This window comes from Myotis daubentonii, chromosome 4 (genome assembly GCF_963259705.1).
Source record: "Myotis daubentonii chromosome 4, mMyoDau2.1, whole genome shotgun sequence".
Classification (NCBI taxonomy): domain Eukaryota; kingdom Metazoa; phylum Chordata; class Mammalia; order Chiroptera; family Vespertilionidae; genus Myotis; species Myotis daubentonii.
In genome coordinates, this window is record NC_081843.1 from 9,945,542 (window position 1) to 9,967,483 (window position 21,942).

The 21,942-nt window shown below is 55.9% G+C and overlaps 1 protein-coding gene across 4 annotated transcripts in view; it reads right to left on the minus strand.

Annotated features, from left to right (window-relative positions):
* Positions 1–6,289: 6,289 nt before the first annotated feature.
* ITGAL (integrin subunit alpha L) overlaps positions 6,290–21,942 on the minus strand; it is a 36,540-nt gene continuing 20,887 nt past the window's right edge. Inside the window, exons 19-31 of one of the 4 annotated variants that reach the window (XM_059692279.1) lie at positions 20,698–20,751; positions 20,534–20,607; positions 20,107–20,248; positions 17,669–17,779; positions 17,473–17,552; positions 16,904–16,990; positions 15,434–15,509; positions 10,630–10,743; positions 10,363–10,419; positions 10,181–10,282; positions 9,759–9,854; positions 8,983–9,093; positions 6,290–7,540 (exon numbers count right to left, since the gene is read on the minus strand). In XM_059692279.1, the coding sequence (XP_059548262.1) occupies positions 7,370–7,540; positions 8,983–9,093; positions 9,759–9,854; positions 10,181–10,282; positions 10,363–10,419; positions 10,630–10,743; positions 15,434–15,509; positions 16,904–16,990; positions 17,473–17,552; positions 17,669–17,779; positions 20,107–20,248; positions 20,534–20,607; positions 20,698–20,751 (1,275 nt within the window). In that variant the 3' untranslated portion in view covers positions 6,290–7,369. Of the gene's footprint in view, positions 7,541–8,982; positions 9,094–9,758; positions 9,855–10,180; positions 10,283–10,362; positions 10,420–10,629; positions 10,744–15,433; positions 15,510–16,903; positions 16,991–17,472; positions 17,553–17,668; positions 17,780–20,106; positions 20,249–20,533; positions 20,608–20,697; positions 20,755–21,942 lie in introns of all 4 variants that reach the window. The other 3 variants (XM_059692280.1, XM_059692277.1, XM_059692278.1) reach the window with 3 other exon arrangements.

The window sequence follows — 21,942 nt, forward strand, 5'->3', positions numbered from 1 at the left end:
GATTTGTCGTTAAAATGTGTGCACGGACAGGGCCCTGGGCAGTGGGAGCACTACACTAGGTCATGACTGGAGGAGCCAGCGAAGCCGTAGGGCCGGGCCTGGGAAGAGCTGTTAATGTCAGGATCTCACTGGTCTTGGGCTCAGCAGGAGTGACTTGCCCGGTCTGCCCAAGTCCTCGCCCAGACACGGGGGCCATTGTGGGTCTGAGAGAGCCTTTCACCTTTGTGGCCGTCCCGCTTCCCGAACAGGGAGGGTCTGCCCTTGGGCCAGGAAACACCCCAATTCTCATATCTGAGTATGGAGCCTGCATACCACCCCCCCCACCCCCGGCTGTGCCGCTCTCCCACCCCCACCCCCACCCCCACTCCCCCACTCCCAGCTGCAACCTCTAGCCACCACTCTGTGCAGATCCTGACTCTGACCAGAACTTCAAGTTTCAGCCCCGTCCATAGGGGTTTTGGTATTGGACCCAGTAGGAGGGTTGGATGTCAGCCTTGAAGACCCTCCCACCAGGCTGGCCTGATTTGCCACAGCTCTGCCTCCTTTTTAGGACCCCTGTACCTTTCGGTGGGGTCACCCTGTTACCACCCCACCTTTATCCTACTTTCCAGCTGAGCCTCAGCCTCACCCTGTTACCACCCCACCTTTATCCTACTTTCCAGCTGAGCCTCAGCCCTCATAACACTTGGCTCCTCAGGAAAGGATGGGAAGTTGGTGCCATCAGTGATTGGGGATTGCGGGGGGGGGGGGGCGGGGGGGTATTCTGGGGTGTGGCCTGTGATACCTCAGCTGAGGGGACAGGCCCTGCCTTGGGGAATCACCTGGCTGCTAGACACATCTTGAGATGAATTCCTGCTAAGGGCCTCACAGTGCCCTGTGAAAGGTTTATTTATTCTATTTCACAGATTAGGAAAATGGAGCTCAACTAAGTGGCCTGTTCAAAGTCACTCTGTGACTTAAGAGGCAGATAAGACATTCTGACCAGGTCCGCCCGGCTCCACCTGTCCCCAGCTTGGCCTCAAGGTCTCTGGGGCCTCAGGATCCTGCCCTCGTCCCCACCCCGTGCCCAGCCTCAGGGCCGTGTAACTTGCCAAGAGGAAACCACTCCTCAGCACATTTCAGTCCAGCCTCTCAGGCCTGCAAGCCCTGGGAGGGCCTAGAGAGCATGTGGTTCAGGAGAGTTTGGTTGTGTTTAGTGGTTTTCAAAGTTTTCATTATTTTTGGAAGTAGATCCCTTAAAGTAAAGTCTCGGTCTTTTAAAGATCTTTATAAACGTTATGCACATTTTTGTACAGACACCCTACCATACAAAAGGTCAAATATTAAAATACGCTGACTCCTACACTTAATATAGTTCGTATACTAGTATGAAAGTATATACATAGAACTGCATTTGACCACCTGAAATACTACATTTGGAGACATTACTTCAGCATTTATTTCAATTATACAATTTAATTTTTATATTTTGGAGTTGATTCTTCTTTCAGCTTCCAAACATGCTCATGCCCTTTTAAGCTGGGAGGCCCTGGGCACGGTGACTGTGGCGCTTAATTGATAAAGTAGCTTGTACGCACAGAACATCATAATAAAAGGCTAATATGCAAATGGTTATCACGCCGTGATGCGTAACGACTGATCAGCAGGGACCTGAGGCTGCGTGGCGCCTGGCCAGGGTGGGGGACCTCAGGCCGTGCCCCCCACCTGGCGGGGCTTGATGGGGATTGGGGCTGGCTGGGTCTGGGTCTCGCCCAATGGGCGTGGGGCTGTCCGGGTCTGGGTCTCCTGCAATTTTGAAGCATGTGCAGGTGGGTGGGGACTTGACTCTGGGTCCCATGGCACGCCCCAGACTCTGACAGGAGGGAGATTTTTTAAAATATATATTTTATTGATTTTTTACAGAGAGGAAGGGAGAGGGATAGAGAGTTAGAAACATCAATGAGAGAGAAACATCGATCAGCCGCCTCCTGCACACCTCCTATTGGGGACGTGCCCGCAACCAAGATATATGCCCTTGACCAGAATCGAACCTGGGACCTTTCAGTCCGCAGGCCAACACTCTATCCACTGAGCCAAACCAGTCAGGGCAGGAGGGAGATTTTTAAAAAATATATATTTTATTGATTTTTACAGAGAGGAAGGGAGAGGGATAGAGAGTTAGAAACATCCATGAGAGAGAAACATCCATCAGCTGCCTCCTGCACACCCCCTACTGGGGATGTGCCCACGACCAAAGTATATGCCCTTGACTGGAATGGAACCTGGGACCCTTGAGTCCACAGGCTGACGCTCTATCCACTGAGCCAAACCGGTTAGGGCAGGAGGGAGATTTTCATATACATTTTACTAATTTTCTTTCATCTCTGACACTTCTATTATAGAGAAAGGGCAAATAGCAATATTAAAATATTTCCTCTAATTAATTCCCTTTTAATGTGCATCAATTTCGTGCACCGGGCCACTAGTTAGTATATAAAAGCTGATCAAATGAGGATGGGGCTCAGCTGCTCAGCCCCCACCCCTTTCTCTCGTGACAATTCCCAAGGTACCTCCAGATCCCAGGTGGGGCAGACCAGACCCAGGAAGAGCATGCGTCTTCCTAAGATCACGGTGGGAGAGCTAGTGGAAGAGCCAGAACTCCAACACCAGCTGTCTTGACTTGTGGTCCCGGACGCTGCTTTTACCACACCATCCTACACATCTAAACCACCATTTCTGCCGTAGCTGGCTTGGCTCCATGGATAGAGTGTCAGCCTGCGGACTGAAGGTTCGATTCCAGCCAAGGGCACATGCCTGGGTTGTGGGCTCCATCCTCAGTGGGGGGGGCGTGCAGGAGGCAGCCGATCTATGATTCTCTCTCATCATTGATGTTTCTCTCTCTCCCCCTTCCTCTCTGAAATTAATAAAATTACATTTAAAAAAATAAACCACCATTTCTGCCCACTGTTATCAGGCACTGATGGGCTAGGAACAGTGATCCACAGTTTATAAGTGCTATTTAATGGTCATAACGGCCCTGAGATGGAGCACAAGTAGGTTTACTGTTTTGAGTATGTGAAACACAGAGTTTATTCTTGTATTATTATTTATTATTTTCCATACAAATAACTGCAAACCTACTTTTGCCCACCCCTGTACAGTTATTTCTATTTTACAGATGAAGAAATGAGTCCCAGAGAGGATAAGAAATTGCCCCACATCGCACAGCGGAGCTGGATTCAAACCCAGGGCTGAATGGGTTTTGACTCCTTTCGTATCAACACTAAGCTGTTATTTACTTTGTCGCCGTCTCTCTCCCATGAGCAGAGTGTTTCCTAGAGGCCACGTGATTCATCATGGCAGATGGCATCACTCTGATGGGCTGTGTGGCCTGAAGGCTTGGGTGTTATGCTTTACATTTTTCTCCATTTAATTTCTAACCAGATATAACTGGATATAATCCATGTAAAAAAAAATCTCTTTGGGGTCCTCAATAATTCTTAAGAGTATAAAGAGGTCCGGAAACCAAAACATCTGAGGGCACTTCCTTTGTGCCAGCCCTGGTGAGGGGTCAGTGTTGGTAACATATCTGAGTGAAGCCTGCGGCCTGCCTTCCAGAACCTACTCTCAAGACAGGAGCCCACACAGTCAGTGTTATTGTGCTGGGCTGCACATCTGGAACTTCGGCCACATGGGGCGCGCTGTGCTGTCTGTTTCTAAAACACATAGATAGGAAGGTACTGACATCAGGCCAGGCCTTGAGATATGGTCTCATGGCCCCTTCTCAATATGCTGTACTCTCTGTTCCTAGAACACATAGATAGGAAGGTAGTCACTGTAATGATGCTATACTGTGTCGGGAACTAAGGTTTTGTAACTTTGTGATTTTTGCAAATAAAAATACTGTAATTCCTGTAGTCTGGGCTGCAGTTCAGCCTTTGCTTTGGCAGGGTGCTGTGACTGTAGTCAGCTGGCCAGCTTAATAAAGGCTCTTAAATTTAAATTCTGAGTTGGTGGTCTATCTCGCTGAGTGAACCCATAACATTTGGAGGCCGCAGTGAGATTCCCGGCAGGAGTGAGAGGGACCCCCTATCTAGGGCAGGAGGCTCTCCCCCATCCATCACCGGGCAAGCAGCGAGGACTTATTGAAAAATCCTGCAGGAGTTCTTTCAGGCTTTACAGTCTACCCAGAAAGCAGACCAGAAGCATGTCCGAGATGTTCTGCCTGTATCCGGTTCATCCCTTCCAACCTGGTGACTCTGTTTGGGTAAAGAAATTTGCCACCCAAGGACTGACTCCTACCTGGAAAGGACCACCCCCACGGCAGTCAAGGTCAACGGGATCCGGATGTGGCTTCATCACACCCGGCTTACGACAGCCCAGGCAAGATAGAGAGTCCAGGACTCTTCACACCCTCTAGAGATCACTCCTGGCCCTTATCTTATAAACAGGCCCACTGACTTTATTCAGCAAAGAATTAATTCTATCAAGCTTATAGTCCTCAGGGGTCCCTCCCCAACAGAGTCAATGATTTGACTCATGTACATAAAACCAGTGGGGAATGTGCTGGGCTGCATATCTGGCGCTTTGGCCAGACGGGTCATACTGTGCTGTCTGTTCCTAAAACACACAGATAGGAAGGTACTGACATCAGGCCAGGCCTTGAGATATGGTCTCATGGCCCCTTCCCAGCATGCAGGCCTTCTTTCTCAGAAGGCCCGGAAGTCTCATTCCAAATTTGGGAGACAAAGGACTGGAAAAAATATAAATAAAGAGAGTTTCCTCCACATTGGGGGGCCCAGAATTTGAAAGACACATTTTTCTCTGGGCCTGCACAGAATTTAATAATAAAATGTAACTCCTGTAGTCGGCGCTGCAGTTCAGCCTCAGCTTCGGCGGGGTGCTGTGACTGTAGTCGCTGGCCAGCTCAATAAATCCTCGCTTGCTGTTTAAGACCTAATTGGAGTTGGTGGTCTTATTCCTGCGAATGTCCCTCCACAACATTATGCACCCCAATGGGGCAGAAACAGCGTGGTGTGGACGGTGCTTTTGTCCAGGAATTGTGGGACTGAGAAAAGCTCTGAAGTGCTTTGAAGTAGGAGGGTTTTCATGGATAGGAAAGGGGGGGACTGCACATGCTGGCGAGGGGAACACATGGGCAAAGGACACAGATATGCGAGGACAGGTGCTGGTCAGGGAGGTGGGATGTCTGGGGACGATGATGGCAGGTCTGGTCCTGAACTAAGCCTCCAGATCTTTTTAAAACAATTAATTTAAAAAATATTTTCTTTTTAAAAAGGAAGGAAGGGAGGAGGAGAGAGAGAAGCATTGATGTGATTGGTTGCTTCCTGCACCCCCCCCCCCCCACTGGAAACTGAGCTGGAAACCCCGGGCCTGTGCCCTGACCGGGAATCGAACCAGCAACCTTTTGTTCCACTGGATGCCACCCAACCAACTGAGCCACACTGGCCAGGGCACGCCTCCCAGATCTTCTGTGCCTTTTTGCTTCCAACCTGGATGCAAATATCGACTTTCCCCGCCCCCCCCTGTCACAGAATATCACCTCTTTAGAGAGACTTTCCTGACCACCTATCTTAGAGGACCCTCTCCATCACCCTCTAACTTGGTCTTTTGATTTATTTCTTCACAGCCCTATCACTACCTGGAATCACATTTCCACCCTTTCACTGTTTTCTCGATGGAGTGAAGCTTCCCATGTCCTCGGAGCACAGAACAGAGTATGACACAAAGCATTCAAAGAAATGTCACGTAAGTGAACACAGCCTGACAGGCTCACCCTACAGGCGCTGTCGCTCTGTGATATTCCCGACAGTGAAAAGGGGCCACAAGAGGGCAGTGGTGACTGGCCCCTCTGTCCAGTCTAAAGGAGGGGGCCTCAGGGCTTTTAAAAAAGGGAGAGTCTAGTCTACTCTCACCCCTTAGTAAATTGTCAGTGCTTCCCTGGCCTCCTCACTTCCCGTGTCGCTCCCTGCTTCTCTTTTGAACTAGCCCACAGGTGAGCCCAGGGTCCCGAGAGAGAGAGAGAGAGAGAGAGAGAGAGAGAGAGAGAGAGAGAGACAGAGAGAGAGAGAGAGAGAGAGAGAGAGAGAGAGAGAGAGAGAGGAGAGAGATACGAGAGCTACTGTCTGGGTCCCACTCAGTGAGAAGAAAATGCTCATTGAATGAGCCAGGCTGGAACGTGGCCCCGGCACAGAAACATCACAGAATTGGACAGACTTTCCCATTTATTGGCGCTGGGAGCCAGGGCCGCGCCCCTGAGCTCAGAGTCTCGCAGGGGAGGCCGGTGGGGGTGGGACTGTGGAGGAGGCGCTGGCGGAAGACTGAGCCTTCAGAAGGGATGCCATGGGCCCATCCGCACGCTTTCCTCTATCTCCCCACCGGCCCCCTCATTAATGGAGTGACACTGTGTCAAGCACCGACTATGTGTCTGGCTCTGTGACATCATCAGGGATGCCAAGGCACGGTCCCTACCCATGGAGCTTACTGCGGGATTTGAGACACGGAGATGAAATAAATCATCTCACAATGAACAAATAGGATCCCCGCTGGGACGGACAGTTGCAGGCGAGTGTAAGGGCGGTGATACGGGAGCCCAGATGAGTCGGGGGCGGGCTGCCCTGGGGATCGATGTGAGCGATGAGATCTGAAGACTGAGGAGAGTCAGCCAGGAGGAGGGGGAGGACGTCCGGGCAGAGAGCAGCCTGGGTGAAGGCGGCGAGCGAGAAACGCCTGTGGAACGGGAGCTTCGCAGGGAGGTGGGAGGGCTGTACCAGAGGCCAGGAAGGCCTGTGGCATGGGCACAGTGAGGCTGTTTTGCGGGTTTGGAAGGCACATTAAGGAACTTGGTCTCTAGCACACAAGGGTTTGCAGCACAAGCGGTGACACAGATCAGATCTGCTCGCTGGCGGCAGAATGGAGGCCGGACCGTGCAGGGGAGAGCGGGGCAAGGCTCTGGGCGCCTGAGGCCTCTGGGGGCCTCCATGGGCCCCCACGGCAGGTGGGTGTGAGGGCTGGGAGGGTCACTGGATCCCGGGACTAGTTTCTCCAAATTTAGATCAGACGCTCTCTTCCAGGGAGGACGCTACGAGGGGCTGTTAGAAGCCAGGACCAGCTGGTACCCACAAGGCCTCACCCTGGCAGCTTTCTGGCCCGTCCCTTGGAGGCAAGCGGGAGTGAGCTCCATGTTCAAGACTGAAAGCCGGGAGCCTAGGGAGGGGCAGACTGGCTACAGCGCGGTCGCCAACCGGCGGTCCGCGGACCACTGCGGGTCCGTGAGGTCCGAAAGGTTGGCGACTGCTGGGCTAGAGGACACAGAGTGACATGCAGGTAGAGCAGAGTGGCACCAGCACCTCTGCGTCAGGCCTGGGCCTCAGTCCGTGCCGCCTCCATCCAGGGCCTCCTCCTTGGGGAGGAGATCCACGCTGCTCGGGTCCACGGCCTCTTCCGCCGACGCCACCTGCCCAGGGCCTTCTCCGGGGATGCCATTGGCGGCGTCGGCAGCCTCCATCCTCTCCTTCAGGTTCCGTTTGAAGAAGCCGACCTGCAGGAAGACCAGAGCTGAGTGAGCCGACAGTCCCTGGAGCACAGCTGGTCCCGGCAAAACATGAAAGCACTTTCTATGTTAATAAACCACGGGCACGTGGTTCCACTCCAGGGATGGGCGAGAGCGCCTGCCACACCTGGTTCTTGGCAAAATGCTAAAAGGCTGTACGTTTCCTGGTTCATTCTTTTTTTAAAAAAATATATATAAATATATATTTATTGATTTCAAAGAGAAAGGGAGAGGGAGAGAGAGATAGAAACGTCATGATGAGAATCATTGATCGGCTGCCTCCTGCACGCCCCCTACTGGGGATCGAGCCCACAACCCAGACATGTGCCCTGATCGAATCGAACCCGGGGACCCTTCAGTCCGCAGGCTGACTCTCTACCCACGGAGCCAAAACAGTTAGGGCTACTGGTCCCTTCTTTCGGCTCAGGAGGACGCCAGGTACCAATACTTCAGGTGGGTGGCTCGGGAGGCATATTACAATATCTAGAGCCCATGCTTACCCAGTGCTTAGTATGTGTCATGCAGTCTCTATTGAAAGCTCAAGACATATATATTATTTGGCTCAGCAATTCCAGGCTAGAAATTAATTTTAAAGGATATTTGGACCAGGTGCGAAGATTGTGGGCAGCAAGAACCTTTTCTGCTTGAAACAGATGTAAATTACAAACACCCTAATTGTTCACCAATAGACACGTGCTAAATAAACGGTGGGGCACCCAGAGGCAGGAAACCACTGGTTACAAAGCAAGAAGTGGGTATAATTGTGCTCAGACGGGAGGGCATCGAGGTATAACATCTGGGAATAATTCAAGTTCCCAGGCAGTTACACAGGCTAATCCATATGCATTTTCTACAGATACAGACATACGCTGATCTCTCTCTCTCTCTCTCTCTCTCATCTCTCTCTCTCTCTCTCTCTCTCACACACACATACATACATATGTCAACAACAAAAACCCAACCTACGGAATAGAAACAAAACAGTTTGTTTACATGACAACCCTCTGGGGTTCAATAGAAAGAAGCTTTAATTTTATGTTCTTTCCGGGACTACTTGCCTATTTTAACAGGCCACATCTGCCCGCCAGCGCCCTTCCTCTTGGCTAACTTCCCCGCACCCTTTAAGCCCAACTCCAGTGCGGCCTCCCCGGAGGCCTCCCGCAGCCCCGGCCCACGCGAGGCTCCTGCCTCCAGGCTCCCGAGCACCAGGCCCCGCACAGCAGCCTCCGTCACGTGTCCCTGTGTCCCCCCCCGAGACGGTGAGCCCCACAGAGGCAGGGGCCGTGCTTGTGGCCCGCGCCTCTGCACCCCCGCGCCTGGCTCCGGCCCTCTCCTGGGCCCAGCCCTGGGCTTGCCATTCTCCTCCCTGACCCTGCATTCCCCATCCCCAGCCTGTCACTCAGCACGCCCGTCCTTCCCAGAGCTCCGACCTTGTAGAGCGCCAGGAAGATGAGCAGCAGCAGCAGCAGCCCCCCGGTGCCGCTGAGCACGTAGAGATAGAGCATGTCCTTCTCATACACGACTTCAACCTTCAGGACGACCTGGGGGAGCACGAGAGGAGGGAGTGCAGAGAAGGCCCCCACCCCAGGAGGTCTTGCGAACCTGGCCTCAGCCTCCGGGTCTTCGAATCTCCGATCTGGACTGTGTCACACCAGGCTCTGGCCCAGGCCCTCCCGCTGCGGCCACCAGCGTGAGCTGGCGAACACGCACCACCGTCCCTGAGGCGGCCCCTCAGTTCCAGGAGGAAATGCCAGAATCGCAGCTCCGCCTGCAAAGCCTCCAGAAGCGTTTCTGCTCTGCTCGCCTCTTCAGCTGCAGCTTCCCTTCTCCTGCTCTGAGCCTTCGGCTCTCGAACCTGCCCCCCTCCGCCCCCACTCTCTCGGCCTTGGCCCTGCACTTGCTGCTCTCTCGCCCTAGCGTCTCCCGGTCATGCTCTGCCTGAGGAGTGGGGCCCCTTCGCTGAGCTGCCAGCAAACCCATCTCTGCCTGACGCATCTCGGACAGGTGACCTTGCGGCCTGCTTGCCTACCGGTGGCGGTGGCTGCCACGGGAGCCTGGGCCCAGGCTGGGGGCTCTCACTGTGCTCGGCCCAAACCTCCCCCCTGGCCGCCCACTTCCGGCTCTGCCCTGCGGTCCCTCAGGCCTCTCTGCTGCCCTCTGTCCCCGGGGCTTCTGAGGAGGGGAGGAGAAGGTGGGAGGTGGATACCTGGGCCAGGGAGGCGTTGCTGCCGTAGAGATGGAAGTGCTTGCTGCTGTTGAAGGAGACGGAGAGGGAGCTGCAGAGGCTGGTCATGGAGGAGGCCTGTGGGAGGGGTGGGGAGGCATCAGGGCCGAGCACGGGCCCAAGGACCCGCTGGCTCCGGCCCCACCTCCACGTAAGGGGGGGAGCGGGGGAGAATGGGTCCCAGCGGGCGCATCACAGTAGCCCCGTGCGCCACTCCCACTGCTGGGAGCCAAGCTTTCCCACAAGGAACCTTTGAGAACAGCCCTGCTCATTTCAATCATGGTCTCTTTCACCTGCAAGTGTGTAAACATCGGGGACTGTTCAAGGTAACACAGGAAAATGCAGGAAGACCTCAGGTGAGACCCCCCCCCCCAAGCCCTCCTGTGGGTCACCGGCAGCGCTACCTTGATCTCCCCCACCAGCTCCACAGTCCCGGTCACTCGGACGAGGATCTCCCGCTGGAAGGCCACTGGGCAGCGGAACTGGGCTCCAGGCAAGCAAGGCTGCTGGGAACAAGGACGAGCAGGGCTGAGGGCCTGTCCTCCCGCCGCACGCTGCCCGACCCCTCGCACTCACACGTCCATACCTCCGCCGCGTTGGGTGGCCTTTCCAGGCTCTCATTGTGACAGTGGACAGGAGGCTCCTAGGAACGAGGATCGGTTAGTCCAGAGCTGAGAGGACCCTGCCGTCCTCGCCACCCGACAGACCTGGGCGTTCCCGTTCTCCCCGCCGGGCCCTGGGCAGTCAGGCCCGGAGCGGGACAGGCCTCCTCCCTCCTCACTCCCCGCCCAGCATCGGCACCCTCTCCGACGCGCCCCACAGCCCTGGGCACGCCTCGCTGGGCAGCACTCACCATCTGCACAGCCCACGTGTGAGTGATGGGGCCCTCACTCTGAGGCACTGGTACCCCAATCAAGGCCTCCAGGGCGGGCACGTTGGGGTCATGGGCAAACGGCTGAATCTTCACCTGGTACAGAGGAAAATGGCTGCTGAGCCCTGAATGCCAGCCACCCTAATGCCAACCCAACTCCAGTCCTCACTGGCTGAGGCCCACGTGTTAGGCTGTGGGCACCCCCCCCGCCCCCCCCCCCCCCCGTCCTCAATGACACGTGTGGGTCACATGTGCCTCTCTGCCTTCTCCACGTGGCAAACCCTCCCATCCTGCAAGTCACTGTCAAAACCATCCTGAAAGTTCGCCTCAAGAACAGGGCAGCTGCCCACCCCTGTGTGTCCACAGCACCCTGCTCCCCAGCAGGATGGCCACGTGTCTGCTCGTGCATCCGTATCTCCACTGGGCGGTGGGCTCCCGAGAGAGGAGCTGTGGTTTATTTCACCTGCGATGCACTACTGCTTGCACAGAGACTAGCACATAACAGGCCTCAAGAAAAGTCATTTTCTGAATGAGTAAAAGCATGAATGACATTTAACAAGGCTAGCTGCAAGAATTATTTACACAATGTGGGTTGGGAAAGACTCATTTTGGCAATTGCATTGGCCTAACGTAAGAAACATTTCCTGAGTACCTTTTGTACAAAGGAGCTGGCTGTGCTCGGGCTGGAAGGCCCAGAAATGTATAAACATGAACGCCTCAGGGAGGCCAGGCAGGGAAATATATATCCAGTTCGAGGCATTCTATTATTTACTCTCTGAGAAACCTTTGTGGACACTTTTTATTTTATTATTTTATTAAAAGATTTTTTTTTTAGTGATTTTTAGAGAGAGAGAAAGAAGAGGGGAGAGAGAGAGAAACATAGATGTGAAAGAGAACATGGATCAGCTGCCTCCTGCACGCCCCCTGCCGAGGACTGAGCCCAAACCCAGGCATGTGCCCCGACTGCGAATCAAGCTGGTAAGGTTCTGGTGCGTGAGATGACGCTCAACCCACCGAGCCACACCGGCCCGGCTGCGGATGCTTTGAAAATGTCAGTTAGATTAAACTAAAAAGACCTCATGTCAGAGGCAGCATCTGAATTTAACTGTGAAAGATACAGGAAATGAACAGGTGAAGATGGGACCGGTATCCATAAAGAGAAAGGAGTGAAGGCAACACAAGGTGAGTGTGGTGTGGCCAGAGGGAGGGAGGTGCTTGGAGGGAGAGGAGACAAGTCTGGAAAGGAGACTTGGGATCAGACTGTGGGGCCCGGAAGGCCTGGGGGTACGCAGTCGGGGAGGCCGGGGCATCACGGGAAGCGCCCGAGGGGGGTGGTGCCAGGGGGCTCTGCAGGCATCGGGTGGAAAGCAGTGGGAAAGGCGGGTCAAGGCCCAGGCTCGGAGCCGGGCCGGGGATCCAGGAGCAAGAAGACGAGATGCTCAGTCTGAGCAGGACTGGGGACGAGGGGAGAAGAGGGACCGACAACACCACGTGAGGAGGCAGTGGTCCAGGCGTGCTGGAAGGAGAAGTTCACCGACTTGGAAGTTTTGTTTGAGGGGAAGAACGGGGGCGATTAAAGGAGTCTAAGCAGCCCTAGCCGGTTTGACTCAGTGGATAGAACGTCGGCCTGCAGACTGAAGGGTCCCAGGTTCGATTCTGGTCAGGGGCACATGCCCAGGTCGCGGGCTTGATCCCCTGTAGGGGGCGTGCAGGAGGCAGCCAATCAATGATTCTCTCTCATCATTGATGTTTCTGTCGCTCTTTCCCTCTCCCTTCCTCTCTGAAATCAATAAAGATATATTTTTTTAAAAAAATAAAGGAGTCTAAGCAAACCAGAGAAGATGCTGGTATAGGATAATAAAATGAAAACAACCCAAATGTCCATGGTCTGATAAACGCATAAATCAAATGTAGCCTGTCTTACAAATGAAATATTATTTGGCAGTAAAAAGGAATGAAATATTGATACATGCCACATCATGGATGGACCCTGAAAGCACTATTCTAAGCGAAAGAAGCCTGTCACAAAAGACCACATGCTGTATGATCTCAGTCATATGTAATGTCCGAATAGGTAAATCCATGCAGAGACAAAAGGAATGGCGGCCAGGAGCTGGGGCAGCGAGGATGAGGGAGTGACTACAAATGAGCACAGGGCTTCTTTTTGGAGAAGTGAAAATGTCCCACAATGAGATTATGGTGATGGTAGCACAACTTTGTAAATATACTAAAAATACCATCATCTTGTATACCTGAAGTGGGTAAATTGTGTGGTATATGAATTATCCTACATAATAAAAGGCTAACATGCAAATTGTCTCTTCAGGAGTTTGACCGGATGGGGAGTTCAACCGTTTGCTATGATGTGCACTGACCACCAGGGGGCAGCGTGGAATGAAGGAAGGCCCTAAATGTCAGCTGGCAGTGGGCAGCTGGGGGAAGGAAGGCCCTGACCAGCCCTGATCACTGGCCAGGCCTAGGGACCCTACCTGTGCACAAATTTTGTGCACCAGGCCTCTAGTATATCAATAAAGCTGTTCAAAGACCAACAAAAAGAAAAAGACGGTAGGAAGACGTCCCAGTGGAGATGAGCGACACGCTGCAGGGACAGGTGTGCTGGAGAAGGAGGAGGGACACAATCTGGGGTGTCAGTTGAAACGGGGACACGGACCCTGTGGACGCCGATACAGAGCAGTCGGTAGTGCCAGCCCAGAGCCAGGCACCGGCTCTGAGGGAACGGCGGTGATGACAAAGCAGAAACAGACGGTTAGAACCCGCGGGCAGCGTCACCATTTACCGAGCACTGCGTGAAGGTCTCTTCTGATTCCCACTAAACGCGTCCTCTCTGAGGTGGACGATGCTCCCACCCCATTTCCCAGATGAGAGCACTGGGGCTCAGAGAGATGCACTAATTTGTCTGCCGCTATCAAGCACCGGAGCTGGCATTTCAACCTAGAGCACTGTGCTCCATCTCCGTCCTTGGGTAACAGTGGCAACAATAACACCAAGACAGATAAGCTCACAGATGCCTCATGTGGCAAGGACTAGGCTAAGCACTTGCAACGTATTTCCTCATTTGCTCCCCGGTACAACTCCATAAAGTAGGTGTTATTATGCCTGCTTTATAGATGGAAAAACTGAGGCTCAGAGGGTACGTGAACTGTCGAAGGCCACACAGCTGTAAATGGCAGAGTTCAAAAGGTTTCTGAACCTGTGCTCCTTGCCAGCGAGGAAGGCGGCCCCTCAGCCCAGCTCTCACTGGGCTTCACGCCCGTCGAGCTCATAATAAACCTCCACTGTGAGAGCTGGCCTCCTCGTGGCAAGAAGGGCCTGGCTAAGGGGACAGTTTCGAAAGAGGGGGAATGGATCGCCAGCGTCCCACACTGGCCGGGTCTAGTGCGAACGGAGATCACATTAGGGTCGTTAGCGAGAGTGGCTGCGTGGGGGCCAGGCGCTGGGCCAGCGGCTCGGCTCCCAGCGCTGGAGGGCGGTGCGGCGGAGGGAGGTGTCCAGCCCTGCAGGCTCTTCTGAGGGGAGGAGGCAGCTCAAGGGGTTTGAGCTGGTTCTAGGCTCAGGGAGGCTTCCAGAGTAGCTGGGGCATCTCAGGGCTGCAGCACAGCACCCACCTCGCCCCTCGCACAACCCGCTTCCCAGGCACTGCCCCAAGCGCTCTACAGGGAGGACGCAACCCACTGCACCTCACGGCCACCTCCACGTTCTTAGTTCAAACTCCATTTGTGAAGGGGGAGCTGAGGCACGGCAGGTAGGTCCCTGCCCAAGGCCGCACGGTGTGCGAATGGCAGAGTTGGGGTTGGGCCCAGGCCTGCCTGGTCATACGAGTGCCCTGGTCCAGCTCCCGCGGGAACTGGGAGCCAGCTCAGCTGCCTGAGCCAAACGCTCCATTTCACCGCCCGGGGCCTCTCCCCCCAAAGGCCGCGCCCCCGCGTCACAGCCCCCGGGAGCTGGCTCCAGCCCTGTTCGGAAGGGGCCGGAACGGCTCGGGTCCCCTACGGCTGGGCTCCTCTCCGGCCTGCCCTGACTCCAGAGCGGCCCTGGGTGAGGCGTGTCCTCTTTGGGCCTCAATTTTCCCCGCAGTCAAATGAAAATGCTCTTGGCTGGTCAGTGCCTAATCCTCTCCTGAGGGCCCACTAAGAAAGCCTGAGGCCCCTCACGCCTCGCACTCAGGGGTGGCCTCCTTCCGAGTTCCGCAGTGAGGACCGCCGTTAACGACTGGCCTTAACTTCGAGGCTAAACACAGGGATCTTCGTATTCAACTAAGAGCTTGAACCTGACCTTTCCCCTCGTCGGCTGGCTAACCCGGGCCAGTTCTTGACCTGCCTGGGCCACAGACCTCGCATCTGTGAAACGGGAATGGCGACGCCTCCCCCCGGTTATGGCTCTCCCCGGTGGGTGTGGGAATTCTGCGGGCTGTGTGCATGAGCACCAGGCACAGAGCTTGGGTTTGGTGAGTGGACAGGGACCCTGTTTCACCTGCTGCTGCCCAGAGCCTAGCAAAGCACCTAACCTAGGACAGCGCCCCGTTAAACGTTCGAATGAAAAGCGGGATCTCGCTCCCAGCCGGCTGGCCCTCGGGGGCTGTGCTGCTAAAGCAGCGTCTCCGGCGGTGGGCAGCGGCCAGGGCGCTGTCCCGGACGCACAGAAAGGGCTGGAGAACAGCAGAGGCCGCACCCCCCGCGGCGAGGCCCCGTCTGACCGTCCCTGCACCCTCGGTCCGGGGAGGGGCTGCATGGGTGGCCCTCAGGCACCTGTCACACTGCGCTCATACCTGGTAGGTGTGCTGGACATGGTGGACCTTGGCCCCCTTGCGGGTGAAGCTTATGTAGGGTGTGGAGTTGTCCTGGCTGTGGGGAGAGAAGGGCAGAGGTAGAAGCGGGAGAGGACGGCGACCCAGAGGCAACCCAGGGGGCTGGGCCAGGGGAAGCCTTTGAGCGGCCAGCACGGGCGGGGACCTCGCTGGCGACCGCGTCATCCTCACATCGCCCGCGATTTCCCTTCGGAGACTAAGGCTGGTGGGAGGGGTCAGCCTCTTGCCCAAAGCCCAGGGGGGGCCTTTGGAGCCACGCTCTCCCCAGCACACACCACCTCACGGGGTCGCCCTGTGCTGGTGCCACTGCTCGTCGCCTACGCAGGTGCGCCAGCCTCCGGCCGCCTCCCCACCCCATCTCTCCCTTGACCTTCCTAACAGCGCTCTTGATCCTGCCACTCACCACACAGAATCAGGCAGAGGCTCCCGCCCCCACAGGTCAGCTCCCACACCAGATCCCGGTCTGCCCGTCTGCTGGCCCCGCACAGACCTGCCGTGTCCGGAGTCGCCCCGCACAGGCCTGCCCGGCGGCTGGCTGCCTCCGTGCCTTCTCCAGGCTGTTCTCCCCTATGAGAATGTCCCCCTCCTCGCTGGCCCTTGTCCCCACGCTCCAGACCCCGGCCCAAGCCCCAGCTTTCCCTGCCCCTTCCATCTCTCCTCCAGCCCACACCGTCCTTCCTGGCTCTAATTTCCTAGCGCGCTTCTGACAATAGCATTGTGCTCGGCATTTGTTTCAAAGGCACCAGAGACCCTGGCGCAGGCCTGCCCTGTGCTCATCTCCCCGAGCCACCTTGAAAAGCCACCCCTCCACTCTTCTGGCTTCATCTCCTTTCCTGCAAACGAGAAAATCCAACGAGTGACCCCCCTGGGTCCTTCCATCCACAATATCCTGAAATCTGCTGCTTCCATGTGCGCAGGAGTTCGGGCTCTGTTATCTGAGTATCAGCTCCGAGCGGGCAAAGCCACGGAGAGCTTTTCTCTCAGCTCTGCCCGCAGCGCTGGGCAGGAAGGAAGGGGGCCCAGAGCAGCTGAAAACTAAAGAGCTTGGCTGGGGCCTTGCACTCAGACCCAAGTTCAGATTCCGCGTCAGTGCTTCCGAGCTGCAGGACTCTGAGCCTCCGTTTGCTCCTTAGTGAACTGGGGGGCACGGCTGCTCCCCAGCGCTGGACGCCCCAGGAGAGCGTGGGCTGAGCGGTGCCGCACAGTCTGGGAAGGTCAGCGCGTGCTCTTTCTTCCATCAGTAAACGCTGATCTGGCTCAGGGCTCTAAAAGGGCCTTCGCTCTTTTGTGTGTGGAAGGCTCTTGGGTTGTAGCTGGCGTCAATTCTAATGACCCCGGGGTGGGGGTGGGGGACGCCCCTGGAACAGGGAGGGGCTTTGAGGGACCGCTGGGAGGCAAGGTCTGGGCCCTGGGTGGGGAGGCGAGACTCACCTTTCAGTGAGGATGTTGATGGGGTACAGGACGGGGACGCTGGTGGTGGCTGAGTTGTCCTCCAGGAGGCCCGGATCCTCGTTGGCACTGCATGGGGCAGGGAAAGGCCGCGTTGAGAGAAGGGCTTGGCCTGAGCTGCAGGGCAGCGTGAGTCCAGGGAAGGGGTGCGTGAGTCCAGGGCAGGGCAGCGTGAGTCCAGGGCAGGGGTGTGTGAGTCCAGGGCAGGGGTGCATGAGTCCAGGGCAGGGCAGCGTGAGTCCAGGGCAGGGGTGCGTGAGTCCAGGGCAGGGGTGCGTGAGTCCAGGGCAGGGCAGCGTGAGTCCAGGGCAGGGGTGCGTGAGTCCAGGGCAGGGCAGCATGAGTCCAGGGCAGGGGTGCGTGAGTCCAGGGCAGGGGTGCGTGAGTCCAGGGCAGGGCAGCGTGAGTCCAGGGCAGGGGTGCGTGAGTCCAGGGCAGGGCAGCATGAGTCCAGGGCAGGGGTGCGTGAGTCCAGGGCAGGGGTGCGTGAGTCCAGGGCAGGGCAGCGTGAGTCCAGGGCAGGGGTGCGGCTGGGGGCCGGGCCCGCTCACCAGCTCACGTTGGCGTGCAGCTCCACGGAGTCCCCCCAGGAGCTGTTCAGCACGGTGTGAAACATCACCTGGATGACCACCTGGCCGGGAGGGAAGGGGGGGTGAGGAATGGCCTGAGCCCCGGGAGCACCACAGAGCCCCATCCAGCCCCATATCACCCACCAGCGCTCGCCGCCCTTCGGCCCGGGGCACTCACCGAGCTGCCTGCTCTAAAGATGGGAGAGCTCACGTTGCAGGAGAGGCCTCTGGGCAGGAGCCGGGGCTGCTCGGGGAGCTCCTCACAGCTCAGAGGAAGCTGGCTGTGGGGCTGGGGGTGAGGAGAGAGGGGACGAGTTTCCCAGAGGCCACCAACCCTCAGCTCTGCCCCTCTCAGGGCACATTCTCGGAGGGGCAGGGCCAAGGACAGGTCCGTGCTGAGTGTTTGCTGCAGCGCTATTTCCAACGGGGGGGGGGGGGGGGGGGAGTGACCGAGCAGTTCAGAGGCAGGAGTGGGTCAGCAGATGGTGATGCCCTCACAGGAGAGGGTATTGGGAGGGCGTTAAACTGCTCTTACAGCGACACATTCAGCCACCACTTTTAAAGCGCTTGATCGAAGCAATACGAAACCATTGATCATCATCGCACTCTGCAAGGAACAGGTTTCAGCCGCAGACGGGGATAAGGAAACAGGTCAGGGGAGCTGAGTGACTTGCTCAAGGTCTCACACTGAGGAAGCTGGCAGGGAGCTGGCAGGGAGCTGGTAGGGGCTGGAGCACAGGCCTGTCTGACTCCACAGCCCTAGTTCTTTCTTTTTTTAAAAAAAAAAATATATTTTTTTTTACAGAGAGGAAGGGAGAGAGATAGAGAGTCAGAAACATCGATGAGAAAGAAACATCGATTAGCCGCCTCCTGCACATCCCCCACCGGGGATGTGCCCACAACCCAGGCACATGCCCCTGACTGGAATCGAACCCGGGACCTTTCAGTCCGCAGGCCGACGCTCTATCCACTGAGCCACACCGGTTTCGGCACAGCCCTAGTTCTTTATCCCTCCACTAGATGCCCCTCGAGGAAGCACTGGATGATGCTGGGTAAGAATAAGGCCGGTGTCCACCGACAGGCGAATGGAGAAACAGTGTGGTCTATCCATGCAATGGAAACTTACCCACACTTAAAAGAGAATGAACTTTACACATGCACCTCAACAACATTATTCTGAGTGAAGTCATACAGACACAAAAGGACAAGTATATGATCCCTCCCATGGGAAACATCCAGAGTAGGCACATGCACAGACGGAAAGCAGATTAGAGTCACATGGGTAGAAAGTGGGGAACAGGAAGTTATTGCTTAAGGGCACAGAACTTCTGAAATGATGAAAAAGTTCTGCAAATAGATTGCGGTGATGGTTGCACAACATCAGGAATGTACTCAAAGCCACTGAACTGTATGGTTAAAATGGTAATGTTTATATTACATGTATTTTACCACAATAAAAACATTAAAAAAAACATGGAGAAAAAAATGCCATTTTAGTAAAAAACAAATATAAAATAGATAAATTGTCCTAGCTGGTTTGGCTCAGTGGATAGAGTGTTGGCCTGCGGACTGAAGTGTCCTGGGTTTGATTCCAATCAAGGGCACATGCCTGGGTTGAGGGCTTAATCTCCAGTAGGGGTGTGCAGAAGGCAGCTGCTCAATGATTCTCTCTCATCATTGATGTTTCTATCTCTCTCCCTCTTTCCCTTCCTCTCTGAAATCAATGAAAATATATAATCCTATATAATAAAAGCCTAATATGCTAAGTGTCTGACCGTTTGACCAGTCGCTATGATGTGCACTGACCACCAGGGGGAAGATGCTCCAACCGGTAGGTTAGCTTGCTGCTGGGGTCCGGCTGATCAGGACTGGGCGAGATGGGCCGGACATGCCCTGGAGCCCTCCTGCTGTTCCTCCCTTCCCCGATTGTGCACCAGTGGGTTCCTTCGGCCTGGCCTGCACCGTCTCACAATCTGGGACCGCTCAGGGGATGTCAGAGAGCTGGTTTCAGCCCGATCCCCACAGGTCAGGCCGAGGGACCCCACAAATCCGTGCACCGGGCCTCTAGTATATATACTGTGTGTGTGTGTGTGTGTGTGTGTATAATGCAATTTGTTTGTATAAACAGAAGGATAAATACCAAAATATTCAAAGTAGTAATTGCTGAGTTGTAGAAGTATGGGTGATTATCTTCTTTAAATGTTTCTATAATTCCCAAGTTTCTGTGGGGATCATGTATTACTTTTGTACTAACAATTTTAAAAACACAAGTTGTATTTAAGACAACCCAGGCCTCAAAAACACATTGGTCACCTTGCGGGGGACAGAGCTGGGTCTCACGGCCCCTGGCTCATGCTCTTGCTCAGCAGGTCCAAGAGCCCCTGTCACGGGACCCTCTCAGATTCCCATTTTTTGGTTGTGGAATCTGAGGCTCAGAGAGGGTGAACCTTGTATCTCAGGCCACACAACCTGAGGGTGGCCATCGGGCTGCGAGCCCAAACCTGGCCCGAAGACCTCTGCGGGTCGTGGTGCCCATGCCTGGCCGCCTGAGTGTCCAGAGGCGGCAGAAGCTGCAGGACGCGCAGGAAGCCGGGCGGGCCCTGCCTTCTCACTCACCTTGAGCATCTCCACTTTCCTGAAGGAGAGTCCCCGGGGGAAACCCAGGCTGAGCTGGACCCAGTACGCGTCTTCGCCCGAGTTGCTCAGGGTCAGCTCCACGGCGAGGCTGGCAGAGGGGGTCAGCCGCAGGACCCTGGATCTGGGGGGAGACCGGGGAACGTCACGGGGGGGGGGGGGGGGTTAAGGTGAAGGAAGCGGGATCGGAGGCGGGGCCTTCGGGACTGCGGAGTGTGGTAGTCCAGACAAAATAAACCCACAAATGCAGCTCCTGCGCGCAGGCCTGATGTTTTCCAGCCTCGTTTAACCCTGACAGGAGAGCCGCAGAGATTGGCATTTCTCAGAGAAGGAAACCGAGGCCCAGAGAACACATCTAGTGAGTGCGGGTGCGGGTCTTCCGAGGGGAGCAGGGGGGAGCCTTACAGACCTTGCAGGGGAGAAGGACAGCCCCAGGTCTGCCTCGCATTTCTTGTCCTCTCCACAGTTCTTCTCAAAAGGGATCTGAAAGGCCAAGGAGAAAGGACGGGAGGCTCAGGCCCCAGACCCGGAGGCCTGGCGCTGGTCTCCCCGCAGCCCCTCCTCCCCTCTTACCTCCTTGGTCTCTGAGTGGGGGGCGGGTCTCAGGATGGGCCGGATGTCCTTGCCCTGCTGAACAGAGGAGTGACAGGAGCGGTTAGTGGCTCAGGCTCTGCTGGGCCAGCTGTGGTCGCCCCTCCCAGGCCCACACCCTCCCAGGGCAGGGCCCACCCCCTGACCCAGCCAAGGCCATCTGTGCAGCCGTCCTCTGGTGGTAGCTCCTCGGGGGAGGCTGCGGATTGGGGTGTCCATTCCCTCTCTGGACAGGTCAGGCCTGACAGAGCAGCCCACAGCTCCTCCCGGCCCAGCTCCTTCCCTGGCAGGAATGTCCTCTGGGCTCACCGGCTGTGACCTTTACTGGGCTCCCTCTGTGACCCCAGCGCCCCCGACAACAGCTCTCTAGATCAAGGTCAGTTTTTACAATATTTCCAGAGCTTCCTCTCTGGGCCAGGCCCCATGCCGGCACTGGGTATGCACCGAGAACCAAATGGACATACTCCTTCCCGCCCAGTCTGGTGGGAGAAACGACCTGGCACCTTCAGGCTTACGGTGGGTCATGTAGAGGAAATGCAGGAGGAAATCCCACCCCACATGTGGCCTCTCAAATGAAATCTAAAGGATGAGCAGGAGGGAGCCCAGGGAAGGAAAGGGAGGGGTGGGGAGGGGGTGGGGGGAAAGAACAGTCCACGTAAGGGCTCGAGGCAAGAGAGACTGTGCCTGTGCAGGGCCGTGTGTCAGAGGGGCAGGAGAGAGAAGCCCTCCCAGATCCCCTGGGCCTTGCAAGCCCTGAGAGGGAGCTGGGACTTCACCCTGACATAATGAGATCGCAGAAGTATCTTATGGGCTATCAGTTGTATGTTCTAGAGCAGCGGTCGCCAACCGGTGGTCTGCGGGCCACTGGTGGTCCGTGAGGTCCGAAAGGTTGGCGCCCGCTGTTCTAGAGAGATTCCAGCCTCCTCTGCTTCCAGGTCAACCGCCAAGCAGCCTCTTGACTTCCTGGAGGGGCAGGGGTCCTGGCAGCCTCTGCCGACTGCTCCAACCCAACCTCAGCCTTCATACCGCCACCCGCTGGGCCACAGCCAGCCCCCAAATGGGCAGTCAGGGACTCTGTCTTGCTCAGCTGTCCTTCTGACAGAAGCCAAGCCCACCTCCCATTTGCCTGGAACTTACCCCCTACCTTTCCTCATGCTGTGCCCGCTGCCTCTCCTCTCTCCACCTACCCAGAGCCACTCATCCTGCAGGACCCAACGGCAACGGCAC